Source organism: Haliotis cracherodii, unplaced genomic scaffold, assembly GCF_022045235.1.
Source record: "Haliotis cracherodii isolate W230 unplaced genomic scaffold, xgHalCrac1.p SCAF_19, whole genome shotgun sequence".
Classification (NCBI taxonomy): Eukaryota; Metazoa; Mollusca; class Gastropoda; order Lepetellida; family Haliotidae; genus Haliotis; species Haliotis cracherodii.
In genome coordinates, this window is record NW_027266274.1 from 19,895,352 (window position 1) to 19,913,937 (window position 18,586).

At 34.8% G+C, this 18,586-nt stretch overlaps 1 protein-coding gene across 1 annotated transcript in view; it reads left to right on the top strand.

Moving 5' to 3' along the window:
* Window positions 1-18,586, top strand: part of LOC139466644 (uncharacterized) — a 141,961-nt gene that overhangs the window by 90,451 nt on the left and 32,924 nt on the right. The window contains exons 66-82 of the mRNA XM_071248228.1: window positions 268-384; window positions 1,876-1,992; window positions 2,708-2,824; window positions 3,539-3,655; window positions 4,541-4,657; window positions 5,374-5,490; window positions 6,933-7,049; window positions 7,988-8,104; window positions 8,818-8,934; window positions 10,416-10,532; window positions 11,248-11,364; window positions 12,079-12,195; window positions 13,109-13,225; window positions 13,942-14,058; window positions 15,501-15,617; window positions 16,556-16,672; window positions 17,387-17,503. Coding sequence (XP_071104329.1) covers window positions 268-384; window positions 1,876-1,992; window positions 2,708-2,824; window positions 3,539-3,655; window positions 4,541-4,657; window positions 5,374-5,490; window positions 6,933-7,049; window positions 7,988-8,104; window positions 8,818-8,934; window positions 10,416-10,532; window positions 11,248-11,364; window positions 12,079-12,195; window positions 13,109-13,225; window positions 13,942-14,058; window positions 15,501-15,617; window positions 16,556-16,672; window positions 17,387-17,503 — 1,989 coding nt within the window. The remainder of the gene's footprint in view (window positions 1-267; window positions 385-1,875; window positions 1,993-2,707; window positions 2,825-3,538; window positions 3,656-4,540; window positions 4,658-5,373; window positions 5,491-6,932; window positions 7,050-7,987; window positions 8,105-8,817; window positions 8,935-10,415; window positions 10,533-11,247; window positions 11,365-12,078; window positions 12,196-13,108; window positions 13,226-13,941; window positions 14,059-15,500; window positions 15,618-16,555; window positions 16,673-17,386; window positions 17,504-18,586) is intronic.

Genomic DNA, 18,586 nt, shown 5'->3' on the forward strand with positions numbered 1-18,586 from the left:
ATATTTCGTAAGTGCAAGTGTACTACAAGGATGTGTTAAATGCATCATGTAGAGGAAGGTATGTTCGATGGTTGTCATCATTTATAGATATCAACGCATGAGGTATCCTTTCATGTTGTCCATATTGTTCATGGCAATGAGAACTAAATGTAGAAATGAGGATTTGCATTGGAGAAACAACTGCGTGATAGTTGTGTTTTGTACTATATTTTATGGCACTCGCAACTGAATGTACTAAAGGTGTAGAATTCTTTTTAACTTTTGCAGATATCGACGAGTGTGATTCCAGTCCATGCGACACGAACGCAGCTTGTGGAAATCTTGTTGATAGCTTCAGTTGTACCTGCAATTCTGGATATACAGGGAATGGAATGACGTGTACAGGTTGTTATATTTCTTTCTTTCTTAACAGTTCTTCCATGAGTTCTAAATATAGATTGCCTTGCATGTTTTTTCCCATCTGAGCGCCTGTGTCATTTTCAAAGCAGAATAATGCGAATTCAGCAGTCCTTTAAAAAGTGAAGCATATAAATCAAGAAGAATTGCTTCGTTTGTGCAACTTATGCCCTTTGAAATTTAAATGTGTTTGACATTTTATGTAAACAAGTGCGACTCAGCTCAGGGGGCGCTTTCAGAGAGAAACAGAAAAATAGTTAAGCACCAGGGTTGGTTGATAGGTTCTAAGTCTCACGTAGAATGAATTGCATAAAAGTTAACTTTTTTTGTTTTTGAACATTACATGATTTCATAGAGGCCTTAGGCATGACGAGCGAACACATTAACTGATTGATTGTGTTCTAAGCCTCACATAGAAGTTGTATTGCATAACAGTCAAATCATTGGTTGTGGTCTTTACACCATCTCACACAGGCTTCATATATTGTACCCATGTGGAGAATCGAACCCGGGCCTCAGTCGTGACGCTTTTACTCCACGCGAATACATTTTCTCAGGGTGATGATGTAGGAAAAATAGACTTTCGTGTGTATGTACTTGAAGTGTTAGTTTAGATATATACACATATTTAGGCATACAGTACTATAAAAGATTTTTGGTACATTGTACCCTATTCACAGTAAACACATGGCAAAGGAAATAAGCTTTGTACATTTAATGTAAACATGTTAGCAAATACTCCGAGTATCACACGTGGAAAGTATGGTGTTCTTTACGATTATGTGCTGGGTAATAGCAGAACCAATATAGTGACTTTTTTTGAATGCTTACTATTTATAAGGGTGCAATGTGCAGTGTATCAAATTACGATTCACAAATTATATGATGTATATATACATGTATGTTAAAATACAATTGATAACGTTTTTATGATACAGGCCTTAGGTTTTAATAAAAATTGAATGTGTTTAGTGAAGAAATTCCCTCCTTTTGGAACAGGACAGGGATCATCTTAACTTGTGTGATAACAAATTGTTTTCCTACATCACATTGTTGTTAAAAAGGATCTTACCTGTCAAATGTACATTTGCCATTAAAGAAACAAAGGAGAGGTTGTTCCAAGTTTTTCCAATATACTTCGAAAACTAACACGTATACAAATGATCTCTTTTTTAAAATATAAAGATCCTTTTTTCTCATTTAAAATTTCATTGTCTGAATAAGAAAATTCAATCTGCTTTCCGACTTTCGCGACAATACTGGAATAAGTGCAAATTGAAAGTGTAATTCATTGTCATATAACACGTTGTTGTTTAAATAATTGAAAGTCAGTTTAACTCATGCGTGTAGTTTAAAGATTTGCTTGGAGATATATACATTTGCATTGGAGAAACAACTGCGTGATAGTTGTATTTTGTTCTATATTTTGTGACACTAAGGGAGAATAAGGTCTAATATTTAATATTTATACATTTCCAGATATCAACGAGTGTAATTCCAGTCCATGCGACACTAATGCAGCTTGTGGAAATCTCCTCGATAGTTTCAGCTGTACCTGCAATGCTGGCTATACAGGGAATGGAATGACGTGTACAGGTTCGTTGTATTGTGCATCATACATATGGATAAAGGGACGATGCCTAATAGATTCTGCACACACCTGTACCTGTCACAAATATAGTTTGTAACATCAGGTAATAAAAATGTGTTTAGATGTGTATTTGCAATCCTGTGCATATTCTGTTAGGAATGTTGACATACACTAATTATAAGGTGGGGGAAAAAACATGAAACTAATAAAAGTAACAAGAACTATTTACATAAGAAATCCTCTGCTTAAAGCAAAGTCTATTGTATAATTCTGAATGTGTAATAAGCTCATGTAAGTATCAATGTAAACCCAGGTTAGTCTTTATACAAAAACAATGTGGTTTGGGTCAAGTGTAGTCAGCTCTCATTGACTCATTTTGTAACCTTGATTCTTTTAAAGATTTGATGCTATTGAAAGTATTTTTCTTTGTTAACTTTCTGAAGTTACCACTTTGTTTTAAGCCTTATAAGTGCAAGGCTACTACAGGGGCTTAGCTAATAAAAAGCATGACATTGTATCAAATGTCTGATGCAAACATTTATTGGTAACAAGGAAGATTTTTATTGTGTTATTGTGTATTATTTGTGATTACATTTACAACAGCAGGAGAGAAGGGAACCTTCGATTGTTGGCATCATTTCCTCTGCATTAAATAGCAAATGCGTTTTATTTTTATTTTGTAGTATATTTTATAGGTTTTAATTCTGTCGTCATTTGCAGATATCAACGAGTGTGATGCCAATCCATGCGACAGTAACGCGGCTTGTAGTAATCTTGTTGACAGCTACAGTTGTACCTGTAATGCTGGATATACAGGGAATGGAATGACGTGTACAGGTTTGTTAAATTTATGTTTCATCCAAAGGAATAAAGGAATGATGACCAAAGAGGTCAAATTTGACTGATCAGTGACAGAAATAAAGTCCGATGCAATACCCCATTTTGACTTGTATCATGTGTTCCCGTGTTTGTTTCAGGTAAACGTTTGACCTGCCTTTTGATGTGTTCAACAAAATCCTTTCTGCAATCATAAGATTTGTTTGATTTCGACAAACAATAAGCATTTATTTTTGAATCAAATAGTGATGATACAAGTTGTTCGCGAAAAGGTGATTATATTCTGCCCAACCGGCGTCACCCGCCTCAAACTCATACAAAAGCATTTGTGCGAGTCCGATGCAGTGCTCCGACGTTCATACAGTTCGACCCTCACTCTATGAAGGTTCATACTCCAGTGAACTCACACAAAGTGAAAGTAAATTCTCAACTGAAAATGAATCAATGATATTTCGTAAGTCCAAGTGTACTACAAGGATGTGTTAAATGCTTCATGTAGAGGAAGGTATGTTCGATGGTTGTCATCATTTATAGATATCAACGCATGAGATATCCTTTCATGTTGTCCATATTTTTCATGGCAATGAGAACTAAATGTAGAAATGAGGATTTGCATTGGAGAAACAACTGCGTGATAGTTGTGTTTTGTACAATATTTTATGGCACTCGCAACTGAATGTACTGAAGGTGTAGAATTCTTTTAAACATTTGCAGATATCGACGAGTGTGATTCCAGTCCATGCGACACGAACGCAGCTTGTGGAAATCTTGTTGATAGCTTCAGTTGTACCTGCAATTCTGGATATACAGGGAATGGAATGACGTGTACAGGTTGTTATATTTCTTTCTTTCTTAACAATTCTTCCATGAGTTCTAAATATAGATTGCCTTGGATGTTTTTTCCCATCTGAGCGTCTGTGTCATTTTCAAAGCAGAATAATTCGAATTCAGCAGTCCTTTAAAAAGTGAAGCATATAAATCAAGAAGAAGTGCTTCGTTTGTGCAACATATGCCCTTTGAAATTTAAATGTGTTTGACATTTTATGTAAACAAGTGCGACTCAGCTAATGGGGCGCTTTCAGAGAGGAACTGAAAAATAGTTAAGCACCAGGGTTGGTTGATAGGTACTAAGTCTCACGTAGAATGAATTACATGATTCCATAGAGGCCTTAGGCATGACGAGCGAACACATTAACTGATTGATTGTGTTCTAAGCCTCACATAGAAGAGATTGCACAACAGTCAAATCATTGGTTGTGGTCTTTACACGATCTCACACAGGCTTCATATATTGTACCCATGTGGAGAATCGAACCCGGGCCTCAGGCGTTACACTTTAACTCCACTCGAATACATGTTCTCAGGGTGATGATGTAGGAAAAATATCCGTTTACAAATGATCTCTTTTTCAGATAAAAAGATCCTTTTTATTCTTATTTAAAATTTCATTGTCTGAATAAGAAAATTCCATCTGCTTTCCGACTTTCGTGACAATACTGGAATAAGTGCAAATTGAAAGTGTAATTCATTGTCATATAACACGTTGTTGTTCAAATAATTGAAAGTCAGTTTAACTCGTGCGTGTAGTTAAAAGATTTGTTTGGCGATATATACATTTGCATTAGAGAAACAACTGCGTGATAGTTGTATTTTGTTCTATGTTTTATGACACTAAGGGAGAATAAGGGCTAATATTTAATATTTATACATTTCCAGATATCAACGAGTGTAATTCCAGTCCATGCGACACTAATGCAGCTTGTGGAAATCTCCTCGATAGTTTCAGCTGTACCTGCAATGCTGGCTATACAGGGAATGGAATGACGTGTACAGGTTCGTTGTATTGTGCATCATACATATGGATAAAGGGACGATGCCTAATAAATTCTGCACACACCTGTACCTCTCATAAAAGATAGTTTGTAACATCAGGTAATAAAAATGTGTTTAGATGTGTATTTGCAATCCTGTGCATATTCTGTTGGGAATGTTGACATACACTAATTATAAGGTGGGGGAAAAACATGAAATTAATAAAAGTAACAAGAACTATTTACATAAGAAATCCTCTGCTTGAAGCAAAATCTATTGTACAATTCTGAATGTGTAATAAGCTCATGTAAGTATCAAGGTAAACCCAGGTTAGTCTTTATACAAAAACAATGTGGTTTGGGTGAAATGTAGTCAGCTCTCATTGACTCATTTTGTAACCTTGATTCTTTTTAAGATTTGATGCTATTGAAAGTATTTTTCTTTGTTAACTTTCTGAAGTTACCACTTTGTTTTAAGCCTTATAAGTGCAAGGCTACTACAGGGGCTTAGCTAATACAAAGCATGACATTGTATCAAATGTCTGATGCAAACATTTATTGGTAACAAGGAAGATTTTTATTGTGTTATTGTGTGTTATTTGTGATTACATTTACAACAGCAGGAGAGAAGTGAACCTTCGATTGTTGTCATCATTTCCTCTGCATTTAAATAGCAATTGCGTTTTATTTTTATTTTGTAGTATATTTTATAGGTTTTAATTCTGTCGTCATTTGCAGATATCAACGAGTGTGATTCCAATCCATGCGACAGTAACGCGGCTTGTAGTAATCTTGTTGACAGCTACAGCTGTACCTGTAATGCTGGATATACAGGGAATGGAATGACGTGTACAGGTTTGTCCTATTTAATTATATCCATGATGAAAAAAACCATGTAAAGTGTACCGTCTTTACAATAATTATTCTTCCATGACTTCGAAATGTTGATTGCCTTGTGTATGGATGCGTTTTGCCTTCTGTTGACCCACCCGTCTGTGTCATTATCAAAGCAGGATAATACGAATTCTGCACACCTTTCAGAAACGTTGCAGACATAAATTATGCAGTGTTGAATTGCGTCGTTTGTGATTTTATTACTTATACAATTGAAATGTTTATGAAATTTTATGAAAATCTGCGTGACAGTAGTTTTTAATGGGGTCGTTTTCAGAGAAGAACTTAAAACTAGTTTAGTACGAGGGTTTATTGAAGAGTTCCGAGCCTCACATAGAATGAATTGCGTAAAAGTGAACATGACATGTCACAATAAATAATTGGGAAAAGATTAGAAGATAATATTTAATCCAAACTTAAGTGAACCCTGGTTAGTTGATACAAAAGGAATGCCAGAAGATATAGATAGATTGCTATGCAAACTGTAGAAAATCACAACTTTAAAAAGCAACATACTACAGAAAACAATGGGCTAGTCATGGAATTTACTCAATTAAAGATATATATGCATTAAAAACGGATTTATGTCATTTGGAGAACTGAAACTATCCGATAAAAGGCATAACATTAGACCATAGATATTTAATTTTCAATGTACCAGACTCATGGAAAGCAACAGTCAAGAAAAGAAGAAATATTGATTTAAAGAATTTGTATATAAACAGTTCCTGAAGTGATCTGATAAAACCTGTCAAAGGTGCTTTCCCCTTTCATAAATTAATATCAAATGAATATATACTTAAAGTTTGTGATGTTGTCAATGAAGACATCAGCCATGTCTTTTGGGCATGTAGGAAAACTATCAAAACTTTGAATGATCTGGAACTTTGGCTTAATAATTATTTAAAAAATAATTAGATGACAAGATGTCTTATTAGCTTGGTTCTGGTATTTCAATACTTTAATAAATCCTATACTTTTATTTGGAAAAGGGCATATTCATGTATGTGGAATTAAAGGAATCAAACCAAAAATAGATATACATTAAAAACTACTTAAAAACATATATTCAATCGCAAAATGTATTGCTATGAAAAAGGATGAGTAAAATAACTCGGTCACTTTTATTCTTTGCATTTGTTTCTTAGCTCTTTGTTGATACATGCTATGTTTGAGACTGATGTTGTGTTGCAACGTGTTTAGTTTAAATGTGACATCTTGACGGAATACTGTATTACTCTTCAACTCGAGGATCAATAAAAATACAAAAGGACTTTTTAGTTGTGAACATGACATGGCTTCACCAATTGTTTCATGTTGTTCGTGTTGTTTTGAAGGCAGTGAGAGCTAAATGTACTGAAAAAGGAGAAGAGGTAACCTTTAGTTCTTTTAAACATTTACAGATATCAACGAGTGTGATGCCAGTCCATGCGACAGTAACGCAGCTTGTGGTAATGATATTGGTAGCTACAGTTGTACCTGCAATCCGGGATATACAGGGAATGGCATGACATGTACAGGTTTGTTGTATTTATTTATCATCTATAGGGGCTTAATGGACTTTCGTGTGTAGGTATGTCAGGTGTTTTGTTTATATATTCCCTTATTTAGACAAATATCAGTGTAAAAGATGAATGGTGAATCATGCCCCATTTTCTGTACACATGACACAGGAGTAAGCATTGTAAATTTAATGTGTTTTTGTTAGAAAATACACCGAGTCTCACACGTGGAAGGTATGATGATGCTTACAATCAGGTTGTTTCCTACATAAAATAATAGAACTATTATCGTCACTATATGATAATTATTGATGGGCACAATGTGCCTTGCACCAAATCAGGTTGACAAATTGTTTGCTATCCGAACGAATATACAATAAGACGCAAGAAAAAACATTTTAATGAGAGAGGTCTTAGGTTTTGATAAAAATTGAATGGATCTAGTGAAGTAATTCCAACAGACTCCCTACTATTGGAACAGGACTGGTATCATCTAAACATGTGTCACGTAGCGTTAATTGAAAAAGATATCAATCGATCTCATCTGTCAGTTGTGTATTTAAGAATTATGTCCAAAAGTGATAGTGTAATTTGCTATTGAAGAGACAAAGGAGAGGCTGTTCCATGTTTTTTCCAATATATTTCGATAACTAACACATATACAAATGATCTATTTTGATGTCTGAATAAGGGAATTCGACCTGCTTTCCGACTTTCACAACAATACTTGAATTGAAGCAAATTGAAAGTGTAATTAATAGTCTAATAACACGTTAGTTAAATAGCAGTCAATCAAACTTCTCTGTACATTTTAAAGATTTGTTTGGAGAGATGAACATTTGCATTGAAGGAACAAAAGCGTGATAGACTTTTTTGTACTATGTTTTATGGCATCCATAACTAAATGTACTAAAGGAGTATAGGGGCTAATATTGATCTGTTAAAAACATTTTTAGAGATCAACGAGTGTGAATCCAGTCCATGCGACACTAACGCACTTTGTGGAAATCTCCTTGATAGTTACAGTTGTACCTGTAATGCTGGATATACAGGGAATGGAATGACGTGTACAGGTTTGTTAAATTTATGTTTCATCCAAAGGAATAAAGGAATGATGACCAAATAGGTCAAATTTGACTGATCAGTGACAGAAATAAAGTCCGATGCAATACCCCATTTTGACTTGTATCATGTGTTCCCGTGTTTGTTTCAGGTAAACGTTTGACCTGCCTTTTGATGTGTTCAACAAAATCCTTTCTGCAATCATAAGATTTGTTTGATTTCGACAAACAATAAGCATTATTTTTGGATCAAATAGTGATGATACTAGCTGTTCGCGAAAAGGTGATTATATTCTGCCCAACCGGCGTCACCCGCCTCAAACTCATACAAAAGCATTTGTGCGAGTCCGATGCAGTGCTCCGACGTTCATACAGTTTGACCCTCAACCTATGAAGGTTCATACTCCAGTGAACTCACACAAAGTGAAAGTAAATTCTCAACTGAAAATGAATCAATGATATTTCGTAAGTCCAAGTGTACTACAAGGATGTGTTAAATGCATCATGTAGAGGAAGGTATGTTCGATGGTTGTCATCATTTATAGATATCAACGCATGAGGTATCCTTTCATGTTGTCCATATTGTTCATGGCAATGAGAACTAAATGTAGAAATGAGGATTTGCATTGGAGAAACAACTGCGTGATAGTTGTGTTTTGTACTATATTTTATGGCACTCGCAACTGAATGTACTAAAGGTGTAGAATTCTTTTAAACTTTTGCAGATATCGACGAGTGTGATTCCAGTCCATGCGACACGAACGCAGCTTGTGGAAATCTTGTTGATAGCTTCAGTTGTACCTGCAATTCTGGATATACAGGGAATGGAATGACGTGTACAGGTTGTTATATTTCTTTCTTTCTTAACAATTCTAGTTCTAAATATAGATTGCCATGGATGTTTTTTCCCATCTGAGCGTCTGTGTCATTTTCAAAGCAGAATAATACGAATTCAGCAGTCCTTTAAAAAGTGAAGCATATAAATCAAGAAGAATTGCTTCGTTTGTGCAACATATGCCCTTTGAAATTTAAATGTGTTTGACATTTTATGTAAACAAGTGCGACTCAGCTCATGGGGCGCTTTCAGAGAGAAACAGAAAAATAGTTAAGCACCAGGGTTGGTTGATAGGTTCTAAGTCTCACGTAGAATGAATTGCATAAAAGTTAACTTTTTTTGTTTTTGAACATTACATGATTTCATAGAGGCCTTAGGCATGACGAGCGAACACATTAACTGATTGATTGTGTTCTAAGCCTCACATAGAAGAGATTGCATAACAGTCAAATAATTGGTTGTGGTCTTTACACCATCTCACACAGGCTTCATATATTGTACCCATGTGGAGAATCGAGCCCGGGCCTCAGGCGTGACGCTTTTACTCCACGCGAATACATTTTCTCAGGGTGATGATGTAGGAAAAATAGACTTTCGTGTGTATGTACTTGAAGTGTTAGTTTAGATATATACACATATTTAGGCATACAGTACTATAAAAGATTTTTGGTACATTGTACCCTATTCACAGTAAACACATGGCAAAGGAAATAAGCTTTGTACATTTAATGTAAACATGTTAGCAAATACTCCGAGTATCACACGTGGAAAGTATGGTGTTCTTTAAGATTATGTGCTGGGTAATAGCAGAACCAATATAGTGACTACTTTATATGCTTACTATTTATGTGGCGCAATGTGCAGTGTATCAAATTACGATTCACAAATTATATGATGTATATATACATGTATGTTAAAATACAATTGATAACGTTTTTATGATACAGGCCTTAGGTTTTAATAAAAATTGAATGTGTTTAGTGAAGAAATTCCCTCCTTTTGGAACAGGACAGGGATCATCTTAACTTGTGTGATAACAAATTGTTTTCCTACATCACGTTGTTGTTAAAAAGGATCTTACCTGTCAAATGTACATTTGCCATTAAAGAAACAAAGGAGAGGTTGTTCCAAGTTTTTCCAATATACTTCGAAAACTAACACGTATACAAATGATCTCTTTTTTAAATTATAAAGATCCTTTTTTCTCATTTAAAATTTCATTGTCTGAATAAGAAAATTCAATCTGCTTTCCGACTTTCGTGACAATACTGGAATAAGTGCAAATTGAAAGTGTAATTCATTGTCATATAACACGTTGTTGTTTAAATAATTGAAAGTCAGTTTAACTCGTGCGTGTAGTTAAAAGATTTGTTTGGCGATATGTACATTTGCATTAGAGATACAACTGCGTGATAGTTGTATTTTGTTCTATGTTTTATGACACTAAGGGAGAATAAGGTCTAATATTTAATATTTATACATTTCCAGATATCAACGAGTGTAATTCCAGTCCATGCGACACTAATGCAGCTTGTGGAAATCTCCTCGATAGTTTCAGCTGTACCTGCAATGCTGGCTATACAGGGAATGGAATGACGTGTACAGGTTCGTTGTATTGTGCATCATACATATGGATAAAGGGACGATGCCTAATAGATTCTGCACACACCTGTACCTCTCATAAAAGATAGTTTGTAACATCAGGTAATAAAAATGTGTTTAGATGTGTATTTGCAATCCTGTGCATATTCTGTTAGGAATGTTGACATACACTAATTATAAGGTGGGGAAAAAACATGAAACTAATAAAAGTAACAAGAACTATTTACATAAGAAATCCTCTGCTTGAAGCAAAATCTATTGTACAATTCTGAATGTGTAATAAGCTCATGTAAGTATCAAGGTAAACCCAGGTTAGTCTTTATACTAAAACAATGTGGTTTGGGTCAAGTATAGTCAGCTCTCATTGACTCATTTTGTAACCTTAATTCTTTTTAAGATTTGATGCTATTGAAAGTATTTTTCTTTTTATCTTTCTGAAGTTACCACTTTGTTTTAAGCCTTATAAGTGCAAGGCTACTACAGGGGCTTAGCTAATACAAAGCATGACATTGTATCAAATGTCTGATGCAAACATTTATTGGTAACAAGGAAGATTTTTATTGTGTTATTGTGTGTTATTTGTGATTACATTTACAACAGCAGGAGAGAAGGGAACCTTCGATTGTTGTCATCATTTCCTCTGCATTTAAATAGCAATTGCGTTTTATTTTTATTTTGTAGTATATTTTATAGGTTTTAATTCTGTCGTCATTTGCAGATATCAACGAGTGTGATGCCAATCCATGCGACAGTAACGCGGCTTGTAGTAATCTTGTTGACAGCTACAGTTGTACCTGTAATGCTGGATATACAGGGAATGGAATGACGTGTACAGGTTTGTTAAATTTATGTTTCATCCAAAGGAATAAAGGAATGATGACCAACGAGGTCAAATTTGACTGATCAGTGACAGAAATAAAGTCCGATGCAATACCCCATTTTGACTTGTATCATGTGTTCCCGTGTTTGTTTCAGGTAAACGTTTGACCTGCCTTTTGATGTGTTCAACAAAATCCTTTCTGCAATCATAAGATTTGTTTGATTTCGACAAACAATAAGCATTTATTTTTGAATCAAATAGTGATGATACTAGTTGTTCGCGAAAAGGTGATTATATTCTGCCCAACCGGCGTCACCCGCCTCAAACTCATACAAAAGCATTTGTGCGAGTCCGATGCAGTGCTCCGACGCTCATACAGTTTGGCCCTCACTCTATGAAGGTTCATACTCCAGTGAACTCACACAAAGTGAAAGCAAATTCTCAACTGAAAATGAATCAATGATATTTCGTAAGTGCAAGTGTACTACAAGGATGTGTTAAATGCATCATGTAGAGGAAGGTATGTTCGATGGTTGTCATCATTTATAGAAATCAACGCATGAGGTATCCTTTCATGTTGTCCATATTTTTCATGGCAATGAGAACTAAATGTAGAAATGAGGATTTGCATTGGAGAAACAACTGCGTGATAGTTGTGTTTTGTACTATATTTTATGGCACTCGCAACTGAATGTACTAAAGGTGTAGAATTCTTTTAAACATTTGCAGATATTGACGAGTGTGATTCCAGTCCATGCGACACGAACGCAGCTTGTGGAAATCTTGTTGATAGCTTCAGTTGTACCTGCAATTCTGGATATACAGGGAATGGAATAACGTGTACAGGTTGTTATATTTCTTTCTTTCTTAACAATTCTAGTTCTAAATATAGATTGCCTTGGATGTTTTTTCCCATCTGAGCCTCTGTGTCATTTTCAAAGCAGAATAATTCGAATTCAGAAGTCCTTTAAAAAGTGAAGCATATAAATTAAGAAGAAGTGCTTCGTTTGTGCAACATATGCCCTTTGAAATTTAAATGTGTTTGACATTTTATGTAAACAAGTGCGACTCAGCTCATGGGGCGCTTTCAGAGAGGAACTGAAAAATAGTTAAGTACCAGGGTTGGTTGATAGGTTCTAAGTCTCACGTAGAATGAATTGCATAAAAGTTAACTTTTTTTGTTTTTGAACATTACATGATTTCATAGAGGTCTTAGGCATGACGAGCGAACACATTAACTGATTGATTGTGTTCTTAGCCTCACATAGAAGAGATTGCATAACAGTCAAATAATTGGTTGTGGTCTTTACACCATCTCACACAGGCTTCATATATTGTACCCATGTGGAGAATCGAACCCGGGCCTCAGGCGTGACACTTTAACTCCACGCGAATACATGTTCTCAGGGTGATGATGTAGGAAAAATATCCGTTTACAAATGATCTCTTTTTTAAGATAAAAAGATTCTTTTTTTTCTTATTTAAAATTTCATTGTCTGAATAAGAAAATTCCATCTGCTTTCCGACTTTCGTGACAATACTGGAATAAGTGCAAATTGAAAGTGTAATTCATTGTCATATAACACGTTGTTGTTTAAATAATTGAAAGTCAGTGTAACTCGTGCGTGTAGTTAAAAGATTTGTTTGGTGATATGTGCATTTGCATTGGAGAAACAACTCCGTGATAGTTGTATTTTGTTCATATTTTGTGACACTAAGGGAGAATAAGGTCTAATATTTAATATTTATACATTTCCAGATATCAACGAGTGTAATTCCAGTCCATGCGACACTAATGCAGCTTGTGGAAATCTCCTCGATAGTTTCAGCTGTACCTGCAATGCTGGCTATACAGGGAATGGAATGACGTGTACAGGTTCGTTGTATTGTGCATCATACATATGGATAAAGGGACGATGCCTAATAAATTCTGCACACACCTGTACCTCTCATAAAAGATAGTTTGTAACATCAGGTAATAAAAATGTGTTTAGATGTGTATTTGCAATCCTGTGCATATTCTGTTGGGAATGTTGACATACACTAATTATAAGGTGGGGGAAAAACATGAAATTAATAAAAGTAACAAGAACTATTTACATAAGAAATCCTCTGCTTGAAGCAAAATCTATTGTACAATTCTGAATGTGTAATAAGCTCATGTAAGTATCAATGTAAACCCAGGTTAGTCTTTATACAAAAACAATGTGGTTTGGGTGAAATGTAGTCAGCTCTCATTGACTCATTTTGTAACCTTGATTCTTTTTAAGATTTGATGCTATTGAAAGTATTTTTCTTTGTTAACTTTCTGAAGTTACCACTTTGTTTTAAGCCTTATAAGTGCAAGGCTACTACTGGGGCTTAGCTAATACAAAGCATGACATTGTATCAAATGTCTGATGCAAACATTTATTGGTAACAAGGAAGATTTTTATTGTGTTATTGTGTGTTATTTGTGATTACATTTACAACAGCAGGAGAGAAGGGAACCTTCGATTGTTGTCATCATTTCCTCTGCATTTAAATAGCAATTGCGTTTTATTTTTATTTTGTAGTATATTTTATAGGTTTTAATTCTGTCGTCATTTGCAGATATCAACGAGTGTGATTCCAATCCATGCGACAGTAACGCGGCTTGTAGTAATCTTGTTGACAGCTACAGTTGTACCTGTAATGCTGGATATACAGGGAATGGAATGACGTGTACAGGTTTGTCCTATTTAATTATATCCATGATGAAAAAAAACATGTAAAGTGTACCGTCTTTACAATAATTATTCTTCCATGACTTCGAAATGTTGATTGCCTTGTGTATGGATGCGTTTTGCCTTCTGTTGACCCACCCGTCTGTGTCATTATCAAAGCAGGATAATACGAATTCTGCACACCTTTCAGAAACGTTGCAGACATAAATTATGCAGTGTTGAATTGCGTCGTTTGTGATTTTATTACTTATACAATTGAAATGTTTATGACATTTTATGAAAATCTGCGTGACAGTAGTTTTTAATGGGGTCGTTTTCAGAGAAGAACTTAAAACTAGTTTAGTACGAGGGTTTATTGAAGAGTTCCGAGCCTCACATAGAATGAATTGCGTAAAAGTGAACATGACATGTCACAATAAATAATTGGGAAAAGATTAGAAGATAATATTTAATCCAAACTTAAGTGAACCCTGGTTAGTTGATACAAAAGGAATGCCAGAAGATATAGATAGATTGCTATGCAAACTGTAGAAAATCACAACTTTAAAAAGCAACATACTACAGAAAACAATGGGCTAGTCATGGAATTTACTCAATTAAAGATATATATGCATTAAAAACGGATTTATGTCATTTGGAGAACTGAAACTATCCGATAAAAGGCATAACATTAGACCATAGATATTTAATTTTCAATGTACCAGACTCATGGAAAGCAACAGTCAAGAAAAGTAGAAATATTAATTTAAAGAATTTGTATATAAACAGTTCCTGAAGTGATCTGATAAAACCTGTCAAAGGTGCTTTCCCCTTTCATAAATTAATATCAAATGAATATATACTTAAAGTTTGTGATGTTGTCAATGAAGACATCAGCCATGTCTTTTGGGCATGTAGGAAAACTATCAAAACTTTTAATGATCTGGAACTTTGGCTTAATAATTATTTAAAAAATAATTAGATGACAAGATGTCTTATTAGCTTGGTTCTGGTATTTCAATACTTTAATAAATCCTATACTTTTATTTGGAAAAGGGCATATTCATGTATGTGGAATTAAAGGAATCAAACCAAAAATAGATATACATTAAAAACTACTTAAAAACATATATTCAATCGCAAAATGTATTGCTATGAAAAAAGATGAGTAAAATAACTTGGTCACTTTTATTCTTTGCATTTGTTTCTTAGCTCTTTGTTGATACATGCTATGTTTGAGACTGATGTTGTGTTGCAACGTGTTTAGTTTAAATGTGACATCTTGACGGAATACTGTATTACTCTTCAACTCGAGGATCAATAAAAATACAAAAGGACTTTTTAATTGTGAACATGACATGGCTTCACCAATTGTTTCATGTTGTTCGTGTTGTTTTGAAGGCAGTGAGAGCTAAATGTACTGAAAAAGGAGAAGAGGTAACCTTTAGTTCTTTTAAACATTTACAGATATCAACGAGTGTGATGCCAGTCCATGCGACAGTAACGCAGCTTGTGGTAATGATATTGGTAGCTACAGTTGTACCTGCAATCCGGGATATACAGGGAATGGCATGACATGTACAGGTTTGTTGTATTTATTTATCATCTATAGGGGCTTAATGGACTTTCGTGTGTAGGTATGTCAGGTGTTTTGTTTATATATTCCCTTATTTAGACAAATATCAGTGTAAAAGATGAATGGTGAATCATGCCCCATTTTCTGTACACATGACACAGGAGTAAGCATTGTAAATTTAATGTGTTTTTGTTAGAAAATACACCGAGTCTCACACGTGGAAGGTATGATGATGCTTACAATCAGATTGTTTCCTACATAAAATAATATAACTATTATCGTCACTATATGATAATTATTGATGGGCACAATGTGCCTTGCACCAAATCAGGTTGACAAATTGTTTGCTATCCGAACGAATATACAATAAGACGCAAGAAAAAACATTTTAATGAGAGAGGTCTTAGGTTTTGATAAAAATTGAATGGATCTAGTGAAGTAATTCCAACAGACTCCCTACTATTGGAACAGGACTGGTATCATCTAAACATGTGTCACGTAGCGTTAATTGAAAAAGATATCAATCGATCTCATCTGTCAGTTGTGTATTTAAGAATTATGTCCAAAAGTGATAGTGTAATTTGCTATTGAAGAGACAAAGGAGAGGCTGTTCCATGTTTTTTCCAATATATTTCGATAACTAACACATATACAAATGATCTATTTTGATGTCTGAATAAGGGAATTCGACCTGCTTTCCGACTTTCACAACAATACTTGAATTGAAGCAAATTGAAAGTGTAATTAATAGTCTAATAACACGTTAGTTAAATAGCAGTCAATCAAACTTCTCGATTTATTTTAAAGATTTGTTTGGAGAGATGAACATTTGCATTGAAGGAACAAAAGCGTGATAGACTTTTTTGTACTATGTTTTATGGCATCCATAACTAAATGGACTAAAGGATTATAGGGGCTAATATTGATCTGTTAAAAACATTTTTAGAGATCAACGAGTGTGATTCCAATCCATGCGACACTAACGCACTTTGTGGAAATCTCCTTGATAGTTACAGTTGTACCTGTAATGCTGGATATACAGGGAATGGAATGACGTGTACAGGTTTGTTAAATTTATGTTTCATCCAAAGGAATAAAGGATTGATGACCAAAGGGGTCAAATTTGACTGATCAGTGACAAAAATAAAGTCCGATGCAATACCCCATTTTGACTTGTATCATGTGTTCCCGTGTTTGTTTCAGGTAAACGTTTGACCTGCCTTTTGATGTGTTCAACAAAATCCTTTCTGCAATCATAAGATTTGTTTGATTTCGACAAACAATAAGCATTTATTTTTTAATCAAATAGTGATGATACTAGTTGTTCGCGAAAAGGTGATTATATTCTGCCCAACCGGCGTCACCCGCCTCAAACTCATGCAAAAGCATTTGTGCGAGTCCGATGCAGTGCTCCGACGTTCATACAGTTTGGCCCTCACTCTATGAAGGTTCATACTCCAGTGAACTCACACAAAGTGAAATTAAATTCTCAACTGAAAATGAATCAATGATATTTCCTAAGTCCAAGTGTACTACAAGGATGTGTTAAATGCATCATGTAGAGGAAGGTATGTTCGATGGTTGTAATCATTTATAGATATCAACGGATTAGGTATCCTTTCATGTTGTCCTTATTTGTCATGGCAATGAGAACTAAATGTAGAAATGAGGATTTGCATTGGAGAAACAACTGCGTGATAGTTGTGTTTTGTACTATATTTTATGGCACTCGCAACTGAATGTACTAAAGGTGTAGAATTTTTTTAAACATTTGCAGATATCGACGAGTGTGATTCCAGTCCATGCGACACGAACGCAGCTTGTGGAAATCTTGTTGATAGCTTCAGTTGTACCTGCAATTCTGGATATACAGGGAATGGAATGACGTGTACAGGTTGTTATATTTCTTTCTTTCTTAACAATTCTTCCATGAGTTCTAAATATAGATTGCCTTGGATGTTTTTTTCCCATCTGAGCGTCTGTGTCATTTTCAAAGCAGAATAATGCGAATTCAGAAGTCCTTTAAAAAGTGAAGCATATAAAACAAGAAGAAGTGCTTCGTTTGTGCAACTTATGCCCTTTGAAATTTGAATGTGTTTGACATTTTATGTAAACAAGTGCGACTCAGTCTCATTGGGCGCTTTCAGAGAGGAACTGAAAAATAGTTAAGTAGCAGGGTTGGTTGATAGGTTCTAAGTCTCACGTAGAATGAATTGCATAAAAGTTAACTTTTCTGTGTTTTTGAACATTACATGATTTCATAGAGGCATGACGAGCGAACACATTAACTGATTGATTGTGTTCTTAGCCTCACATAGAAGAGATTGCATAACAGTCAAATCATTGGTTGTGGTCTTTACACGATCTCACACAGGCTTCATATATTGTACCCATGTGGAGAATCGAACCCGGGCCTCAGGCGTTACGCTTTTACTCCACGTGAATACATGTTCTCAGGGTGATGATGTAGGAAAAATAGACTTTCGTGTGTATGTACTTGAAGTGTTAGTTTAGATATATACACATATTTAGGCATACAGTACTATAAAAGATTCACAGTAAACACATGGCAAAGGAAATAAGTTTTGTACATTTAATGTAAACATGTTAGCAAATACTCCGAGTATCACACGTGGGAAGGATGGTGTTCTTTACGATTATGTGCTGGGTAATAGCAGAACCAATATAGTGACTACTTTGAATGCATACTATTTATGGGCGCAATGTGCAGTGTATCAAATTACGATTCACAAATTATATGATGTATATATACATGTATGTTAAAATACAATTGATAACGTTTTTTTATGATACAGGCCTTAGGTTTTAATAAAAATTGAATGTGTTTAGTGAAGAAATTCCCTCCTTTTGGAACAGGACAGGGATCATCTTAACTTGTGTGATAACAAATTGTTTTCCTACATCACATTGTTATTAAAAAGGATCTTACCTGTCAAATGTACATTTGCCATTGAAG